We start from the raw sequence: 9251 nt of genomic DNA, 5'->3' as shown, positions 1-9251 counted from the left end.
AGGGACTGGGGGGTAGAGCAGGGGGAGCTGGGAGCCAGGACTCCTGGGTTCTCTCCCAGCTCTGGGAGGGGAGTCGGGACTGGGGGATTAGAGCAGGGTGGGCTGGGAGCCAGGACTCCTGGGTTCTCTCCCAGCTCTGGGAGGGGAGTAGGGACTGGGGGGTAGAGCAGGGGGAGCTGGGGGCCAGGACTCCTGGGTTCTCTCCCAGCTCTGGGAGGAGAGTGGGGGCTGGGAGCCAGGACTCCTGGGTTCTCTCCCAGCTCTGGGAGGAGAGTGGGGGCTGGGAGCCAGGACTCCTGGGTTCTCTCCCAGCTCTGCGAGGGCAGTACAGGCTAGTGGTTAGAGCAGGGAACATGAACATTCACATTCGCAGCTGGGCTTTGGACTGACGCTCCCTGACTCGTCTCTGTCTCCTCCGGGACACTAGGACAAGAAAAAGGAGAGAGAAAGGCGAAGGGCTCAAATAAGTGGGGTGGAAAACAGCTTCTCCCCAACCTGGCAACCAGTAAAGTATCTGATACCATCAGCAGAGCTGGGGGGAGCCCAGGGGGCTGCGGGTCGGGAGTGAGGGGCACTGGCAGAGCTGGAGGGGGCAGGGCTGGGCTGGCAGGGGGCTGCAGGTTGGGAGTGAGGGGCACCAGCGGTGGGGGGGATCTGGTCTCTCACGTTTCCTCTGGTAGCACCAGCTGGTCCCCAGGGCGCCGGCGGCGAGGCCGAAGGTGCAGATCAGCCCACGCAGGAAAAGCCACAAGAGGACGAATCCGTCGGGCTTCACGTCTGTGGGCGCTGAACGGGTGAGAAGAGAGGAGAAAAGGATTGTGGGAAATTAATACTCTGGGCTGGGGAGAGAACCCAGGCATCCGGGCTCCCAGCCCCCCTGCTCTACCCCCCCCCTCCCATAGCCAGGAGAGAACCCAGGAGTCCGGGCTCCCAGCTCCCCCCACTCTGACCCACCAGCCCCCACTCCCCTCCCAGAGCCAGGAGAGAACCCAGGAGTCCTGGCTCCCAGCTCCCCCTACTCTGACCCACCAGCCCGCACTCCCCTGCCAGAGAACCCAGGAGTCCTGGCTCCCGGCTCCCCACTCCCCTCCCCGAGCCGGCAGAGAACCCAGGCGTCCTGGGCTGGCCGGACTCACCCGCTTTCAGCACCTGGAGCCACGTCCCGTTCCCGGCCCCCTCGCCCAGGGCGGGGATCTTCACCAGGCACCGGTAGGTCCCGCTGTCGTAGGGTCTCAGGTCCCGCAGCTCCACGTCGGCTCTTCTCTCCCGCAGGAAGCTCCGCTCCCCGGCCCGGCTCACCCGGCCCCTGAACTCCTGGGTCCCGTCGCTCAGCTCCAGCCGGGCGCCCGCCACCTCCTTCAGCCACGTGTAGCTGCCGAGCCGGGGCTCCCGGGGGCTGCGGTAGGAGCAGGGCAGGGAGACGGAGCCGCCCTCGGTGCCCTGCACGGAGCTGGGCTGGGACACCCACAGGTCCTGCGCCCGGCAGCCTGGCAGAGAGACGGGACAGAGAGAAATCACCCAGGGAGTGGGGCCCCCCCGGCCCCAGGGCGGGGACCGGCTGGCTCGGGGGGGCAGGGAGTGGGGCAGGGATCTGTCCCCTCTGGAGGGCGCCGGCTCCCACTCGGCCCCAGGGCAGAGACTGGCTGGCTCAGGGGGCCAGGGAATGGGGCAGGGGCCTGTCCCCTCGAGGGGCACCAGCTCCCACCTGGCCCCAGGGCAAGGACTGCCTGGGTCAGGGGGGCAGGAATGGGGCAGGGGTCTGTCCCCTCTAGGGGCCTCTGGCTCCCACCTGGCCCCAGGGCAGGGACTGCCTGGCTCAGAGGGGCAGGGAACTGGGCCTGGGGCCGTATATTGGCCAGACCGGGTCAGCCCGATGGCCCGTCTGCAGCAGGCCCGGCAGTGAACAGAACCGGGTGATTATCGAGGGCTCCAGTCCCAGCCTCTGGCTCCAAACCAGCCTCAAACCTGAGTCAAACCAGCTTGTGAAATGGTGATTCCTCTGCTGAGAGAAACCACCACGTAACTCGTACTGTGTGTCGTCTGGGTCCTGTAGCGGGTCCCCCGGAGACCCCCTCCTGCCCATCATCTCTCTATCCCCATCCACCCAACCCATCATCATCATCATCTAGCCATCCAGCCACCCCCTCTGTCTCTCCATCCCCTCTATCCATCCACATCCACTCCATCTCTCTATCCCCATCCACCCTACCCGCCATCATCATCATCTAGCCATCCTTCCATTCCCTCTAGCCATCCATTCATCCATCCATATCCACCCCCTCTGTCCATCAATCCATCTCCATCCCCTCTATCCATCCATCCATCCATCCCCATCCACCCTACCCACCATCATCATCATCTAGCCATCCTTCCATTCCCTCTAGCCATCCATATCCATCCATTCATCCATCCCCTGTCCATCCATCCATCCATATCCACCCCCTCTGTCCATCCATCCATCTCCATCCCCTGTCCATCCATGCATCCAACCCCATCCACCCAACCTGTCATCATCATCATCTAACTGTCCAGCCACCCCCTCTAGCCATCCATCTAACCTCATCCACCCCCTCTAGCCATCCATCCACCCCATCCATCCCCTCTGTCCATCCATCCATATCCACCCCCTCTATCTATCTATCCCCATCCACCCCCTCTATCTATCTATCTGTCTATCTATTGCAACACTCCCCATGTTTCTGGCTGATGCCTAGAGCAGAAAGCACTTGCCGGGTTCTCTCATCCCCTCACCAGACAATCGCCCATTCCCTTATTTCTACAGTTCAAGTCTCGTTTCGTTTCCGTTTGGGCCCTTGGCCTTTGTACCTTCCCTGCAACGCAAGTGCCCCCTGGAGCCCCAGGGACCGTGAGAGCCAGGAGCCGTCCTGCCCAGCCCCCGGTTGGGTTTGTGTCAGTGATCGGACTGGACCACGGTTACACTGGAGAGAAATCCCAGGCGTCTGCTGACGCGACCAGTCACACACGGGGCGATGACTGGGCACCTCTGACAATGAAACCGATTGGGATTCACAGCTGGGCTGAATCTTAAACCTCTTGCAAGAATTTCCAGGGCTGAACTCAGCTTCAGTCACACAATTAACTGGGATACATTTGGAAAGAAAACAGTCTTTTCCTTGGATTAAATCTTAAAGGAATTTCAATGATCGATTGGGGTTATCAATCGAATTCCCACAATTTCCTTGGATTAAATGATAAACTTCTGGGGCTAATTTTCAAAGGACGCCTGGATTGTCTTTAAAAAACTTCGTTTTTCCTAGAGTAAAATTTTAAAAGAATGACCATAATCTGATGGGATTAACAGACACATTCCCTGGAATTTACTTCTAATCTTCTGGGTTTGATTCTGAAATGCGTCACAACAATTTACTACAATTATTTTTAAGGACATTGAAATAGTTGCCCTGGGATTATTATTTAATTACATTTCAATCGTTTGCAGGATTAACGATGACATTGCAATAATTCTCTGCCTTGGACTTGGAAATAAATTGGTATCGTTCACTTGAATTCGATTTTAAATTGCTGCAGCCATTTCCACGGAGTAACAGATACGTTCTCACAACGTCCTCGGATGAATGCATTGAATCACAATTGTATTGAGATTACGGTTAATGGACTTTGCAATTAAATGGCTGGGATTATATTTTTTAAGAAATTGCAATAATTTACTGTGATTTTTTTAAACTGCAACAATTGTTTCAGGATTTGGTTTAAATAAATTGTAATAATTCTGCAGAGAATCTCAAATCCACTGCAACACTTGGCTGGTAATTACAAAGAACTGTATTTGTTTCCTAGGAACCGGACTGTAATCATTTCGTTTAATTAAACAATAATTTAGTACCATTAACTCTGAAATAAATTGCAATGAATTGCTGACTTTACTCTTAAAGAGACTGAAATTATCCAGTGGAACGAACTCTTAAATACTTTGCAATATTTCAGCAGGATTATTTCAAACTGAGATTATATTCTAAAGGAACCGCAGAAAGTCAGTGGACTTTGCAGTAATTTTTGAGGAATAACCAAATAAATTATCTTTATTAGCAGCAATTAAATTATAAAGAAAAATAGTTTATTAGGGTTACTCAAATGGTGAATTAATTTGCTGAAATTATATTTTAAATCACAAGGGTTCCCTGGGATTAATATTTAAATATGGCAGAATGATCAAGGATTAGCTGTTAGACTTCCACAATGTACTCGGATTCATTTGAATCAATTTCTATCAGTTTCTAGGATTAATTCTTTGAAGATGTGGCAAGAATTTGCAAAGGGCGAACAAATAAATGGTCTCGCTTGGCTCGGATTCACTCAAAGAAATTGCAGTAATTTCAGGCTGATATAAATACTTTGCCGTAATGTCCTAGTAACAAAGAAATTGCCACGATTGACTGATACCGGCCATAAGAAAAGCTCATGAATTAAACTACATGGATTTTTAAATAGTTTTCTGGGTTTCATTTAGAATTTGCAGCCTGTTTCAGGGGCTTAGCTGTGAACATGTAATAGTGAACTGGGGTCAGTCGTTAAATCATGGGTCGTTATGTCCTGGCCTGAGCTGCGACAATGTAAGGGCTCCAGATGGTACCAGAGGAATTTAGGTGTGAGACGGACGGAGCTGCTCGCTGAGAAATGGGCCACGTTCGTTACTGAATCGCTTGCGTTTTGGAGGCGGAATCGTTAACGTGGTGCCTGGATCCGTCAGGTTAGTTCAGAGCAGCCGTTCCCAAGCAGGGGTCCGAGCAGGTTTTGGGGGCCACCAAGCCAGGGCCGAAAGCCAGGACCAAAGCTGGGGCCCCCAAGCCGGCTGGCGCTGAAAGCAAAGCCTGAGCGATGTAGCTTTGTGGGTCCCCGTTAGTGTGGGGCCCTGGAGAATTGGCAGGCATGTTGTGGGGGGCTCGGGCAGGAAAAGGCCGAGAGCCCCTGGTTTCGAGGTGATCACCCCTTGCACGTACCAGCTGGTGACCCCAGGGATAGGGCCGTGCACATGCGGCTGGCTCTGCTGGTGCCCGCCAGGACCAGCTCAGAGCGATGCCCCATGGCCCGGGCCGCTCCTGGGTACATTCATCCCGGCGCAGCGAGTTATCGGCCCCCGAGCAATGCTGGGTCCCTCCGGCCACCGGGTCAGCCCCATCTCCCGGTGCCAGCTCAGGAGAGGGATTTAGCCAGGGACGGGCGCAGGGGGTGGCAGTGGCTGGGGATGGGCAGGGCGGGTGCAGGGGGATGGATGGGTCAGTGTGCCCACCCACCCGGGCCATACAGCATCTATCCACCCACAGACCCCTCTGGCCCTCTGTGCCCATGGATACCCGGCAGGGCAGTGCCTCCACGCTCCGGCACTGCCTGGCTGGGCTGCGGGTTCAAATCCCCCCTCCCCACTCACCTGCAATCAGGGCCAAGGTCCAGAGCAGGGGGCCTGGGACCATGGCTGCCGGGTGCGAGGACACAGGAGTGCGGGTTCAGGGCTGGTGTGACTCGCACTGGCGAGGGGGGGCTCAGGAAATGAGCCTCTGAGCACCACCCGCCTAACGCGGCCAGTTCCTGGCGTGCATCAGGCTTCCGGCCCAAGGGCCAAGTGAGGGGGGAGGGGTCCGGACTCCTGGGTTCCATCCCCAGCTCTGGGAGGGGAGCAGGGTCTAGTGGTGACATGGGGGGCCTGGGAGCCAAGACTCCTGGGTTCTTTCCCCAGCTCTGGGAGGGGAGTGGGGGCTGGTGGTTAGAGCCGGGGGGGGCTGGGAGCCAGGATGCCTGGGTTCTCTCCCTGGCTCTGGGAGGCGAGTGGGGGTGGTGGGTTGGAGCAGGGGGGGCTGGGGGCCGGGACTCCTGGGTTCTCTCCCGGCTCTGGGAGGGGAGTGGGGGCTGGTGATTAGAGCAGGGGGGGCTGGGAGCCAGGATGCCTGGGTTCTCTCCCTGACTCTGGGAGGGGAGTGGGGGCTGGTGGTTAGAGCAGGGGGGCTGGGAGCCAGGACTCCTGGGTTCTCTCCCGGCTCTGGGAGGGGAGTGGGGGCTGGTGGTTAGAGCAGAGGGGGCTGGGAGCCAGGACTCCTGGGTTCTCTCCCGGCTCTGGGAGGGGAGTGGGGCCTAGTAGTTAGAGGGGGAGGGGGCTGGGAGCCAGGCGTACTGGACACATGAATTTAGGTCAACATGTTCTTACATTGGCGCACCTGTATTCAGTGCCAAGGCCGGGGCCCAGGGCCCCCTCACCCGTCCTGCGTGTCCTGCTCCCACCTCAGTCGACCCCGTGGCTGCAAATGGCCCCAATCCCCCTCCCGCCCCTCCCCAGCCAGTTACTGGCTGTTTGAACAGGGCAGCTGCTCCCAAAGGAATCCCCGCTTGGTTCAAACCTCACCCCGGCGGGAGCCCCCCCAGGGCCCAGGAAAATTGCCCCCCTCCTGGCACAAGCCGACACCTTGTTCCCAGGCTGGCTCTGCCCAGCTCCGGCTCCGGCTCCCGGCCAGGCTGGGGTTCGATCCCCTGCCGGCCTGAGGACCCCGGGGGGGGCATGTTTGGTTCCCCTGGTCGGTGTCTCCAGCCGGGGACACGTCCCCCCCTCGCTGGCCATGCTCAGCTCATGGACCGAGCTCCTGGGGGGTCTCACATGGAGGCCGGTTTCTAACCCTTTCATCGTCCCGGGGCCTCCTCCCCGAGTGCCCCATGTCCCCCTCGAATCGCAGGCACCAGAACGGAGCCAGGCTCCAGCCGGGGGAAATTCCCCTCCCGGCTCCTACCCGAGACCCCCCCCGGCCGACGTTCGCCCTTCACCCCATCCAGCTGGAGATGGAGCTGCCCAGGGTGGGGGACCAATGGGGGGCCAGGCACAAGAGAGGGATCTGGGGAGCCTGGAGTCCTGGGTCCTTCGTTCCTTTCCTCCCTGTGGAGCCAGCCTCGCTGCAGATCAGCTGCTCTCGACGTGTGTGGTTCAGCCCCACGTGGCCACCCGAGTGCTCAGCCGCCCACACACAGCCCAGGGCCTGTTTCCTGAGCGGGGCTGGAGGCCGGGTTGCATAAGTGGCTGCCGAGAGGCCAGGGGGGTGGAAAAACTGGGTCACTGGCTCTCACGCCCTGCAGGAGGAAACAGACACCGGCCGCGTCGTCTACCGCCTGAGGAACCAGCGCGGCAGCAGTTAATCCTCATGCTCCAAGGTGGAGTGTGAGCGCCGGGAACTAGGGGTCAGGAAGGGACAGGGAGTCCGGCGCTGGCCACTGGGTGGATGGCTTGGGTCCTCTTCAGAAGCTGTGACCAAAAGTGAGGGGCACTGGCAGAGCAGGGGGGCTGCGGGTCGGGAGTGAGGGGCACCGGCAGAGCTGGGGGGACAGGGCTGGGCTGGCAGGGGCTGCAGGTCGGGAGTGAGGGGCACCGGCAGAGCTGGGGGGCAGCGCTGGGCTAGCAGGGGCTGCAGTCAGGAGGGGCACAGGAAGAGCTCTGGAGTGGGGGGAGCCCAGGACTAGACTCTGCCGGTGCCCCTCACTCCAGATCCGCAGCCCCTGCTCCCCAAGCACCGGGCTCCCCCCACCCCACAGAACCTCCGGATCTAAACACACGAGCCCCGTGACAGAGCTCACAGGCCCAGGGGCTGCTGCCGGCCCCTCACCCCTGCCTGCGGCCAGGCCAAACGCACAGTCTTTTCCCTCGTCGCGTTGGGCAGCCAGCCCAGCTCCGGGTTTCACTAGCTCAGCTCCAGGTTTCACTAGCTCGGCTCTGAGTTTCACTAGCCCAGCTCCGGGTTTCACTAGCTCGGCTCCGGGTTTCACTAGCTCGGCTCTGAGTTTCACTAGCCCAGCTCCGGGTTTCACTAGCTCGGCTCCAAGTTTCACTAGCCCGGCTCCAAGTTTCACTAGCCTGGCTCCGGGTTTTCTCAGCCCGGCTCCAGGTTTCCCCAGCCCGGCTCTGAGTTTCACTAGCTGGTCTCCCAAGCTTTGCTTAGCAGCTCGATGGATTTTTCTAGCCATTTCGGCGAAGCGGGGGGGTTACGGCATCTCACAGCGTCTCTGGGACCCCCTCACGTGAGCCGGGGATGGTTAGCCAGCCTGGTTCCCTCCCAGAGCCATGCCAGGCCTGGAAACGCGTCCCAGTTCCTGGAGCTGCTCGGGCCCAGCTCCGGGCGGGCTCCACCCCAGACTCAGCATCGTAAGGCCAGAGACGGGTGGGGGGGGCTGCAGCCAGGGGGATGGAGGCACCTGGGGGGGAGCACGGACCGGGAGCCCCCGAGTAGCTTGTGCCGGGGGGGGGGGGGGGGGGCGGAGAATACTGCAGGGCGAGGCCGCCCCCTGGTGGCGAACGGTGGAACTGCAGCTCCCTGCTGGGAGGATGGAGAACTGCACGGGGCTGATTTGGGGGGGGTCCCTGCTGCCCCCTCCTGGCGGTGCTGTGTGTGGGGTGAGGGGGCGGTGCGTGGGGGGGTGCACATGTGGTGTGAGGGGAATGTGGGGGGGGCATGAGGGTGTGGGGGGGCATGGGGGTGTGGGGGGTGCATGTGTGGAGCGGGGTGTGTGTGTGTGAGGGGCAGGGGGTGGGTGGGGGGTTGGGAGTGTGTGGAGGGGGGCACGTGTGGGGTAGGGGGGTGCATGTGATGGGGGCATGTGGTGTGTGGGAGGATTGGAGGGCTGTGGGGGGAGGGTGTGTGTGCATATGGCGGTATGTGTGTGGGGTGGTGGAGTGTGGAGGGGGACACGTGTGGGGCGGGGTGAAGGGGGTGCATGGAATGGTGGGGGGGACATGGGGTGCATGTGTGAGGAGGAGGGATGTGTGCATGTGGGGATATATGTGGGGGGGTGGGGCAGGGGGTGCTTGGGATGGTGGGGGGCATATGGGGGGCTGTGGGTCGGTGTGGGGGGGGAGGGGTGTGTGGGGTGCGTGTGCGGTACAGGATGTGGGGGGGAGGGATGTGTGCGTGGGGGGGTATGTGTGTGGGGTGGCGGGGTGGTGGATGTGGGGGGAATGTGGGGGGGTCTCCGTCCCCCCCCGGCCGAGCCCCTAGCCCCGGGCTGCCCCCAATGGCGGCGTAGGTGATGAGTTCACCCGCGGGTGCCGGGCACCAACCCGGCTTCACCCTCAGCTCCAGGGCCTGGGCGAGACGGACAGAGACGGACCCGTCACCCCATACGGACCTGTCAGCGCCCCCCAGCCCCATCACCCCCTCACCAAACCCACAGCCCCGTAGCCCCCCCTCCACAGACCCCTCAGACCCCCCCCCCCACAGGCCTCTCAGACCCCTCCCCCATGGCCA

General features: G+C 60.2%; 1 protein-coding gene across 1 annotated transcript; it reads right to left on the bottom strand.

Moving 5' to 3' along the window:
• Nucleotides 1-278: 278 nt before the first annotated feature.
• NCR3 (natural cytotoxicity triggering receptor 3) lies at nt 279-5503 on the bottom strand. The gene is made up of 4 exons (XM_050919678.1): nt 5408-5503; nt 1137-1487; nt 667-786; nt 279-423 (listed from the first exon to the last, which is right to left on the bottom strand). Exons 1-4 carry the CDS (start codon nt 5448-5450, stop codon nt 362-364), a joined length of 576 nt encoding a protein of 191 aa, XP_050775635.1. The 5' UTR covers nt 5451-5503; the 3' UTR covers nt 279-361.
• Between the last annotated feature and the right edge of the window lie 3748 nt (nt 5504-9251).

Source organism: Gopherus flavomarginatus, chromosome 12, assembly GCF_025201925.1.
Source record: "Gopherus flavomarginatus isolate rGopFla2 chromosome 12, rGopFla2.mat.asm, whole genome shotgun sequence".
NCBI classification, from domain to species: Eukaryota; Metazoa; Chordata; order Testudines; family Testudinidae; genus Gopherus; species Gopherus flavomarginatus.
Note: the sequence above shows the minus strand (reverse complement) of the source record. Positions and strands in the feature narration are given on the sequence as shown.

Excerpts from the sequence above, each read along its gene's own strand:
- NCR3 (XM_050919678.1), bottom strand. The coding sequence starts at position 5,450 with ATGGTCCCAGGCCCCCTGCTCTGGACCTTGGCCCTGATTGCAG. Across the intron at positions 1,488-5,407 it reads GACCTTGGCCCTGATTGCAG|GCTGCCGGGCGCAGGACCTG; the intron begins GTGAGTGGGGAG and ends TCTCTCTGCCAG. Across the intron at positions 424-666 it reads CTGGTGCTACCAGAGGAAAC|TGTCCCGGAGGAGACAGAGA; the intron begins GTGAGAGACCAG and ends TTCTTGTCCTAG.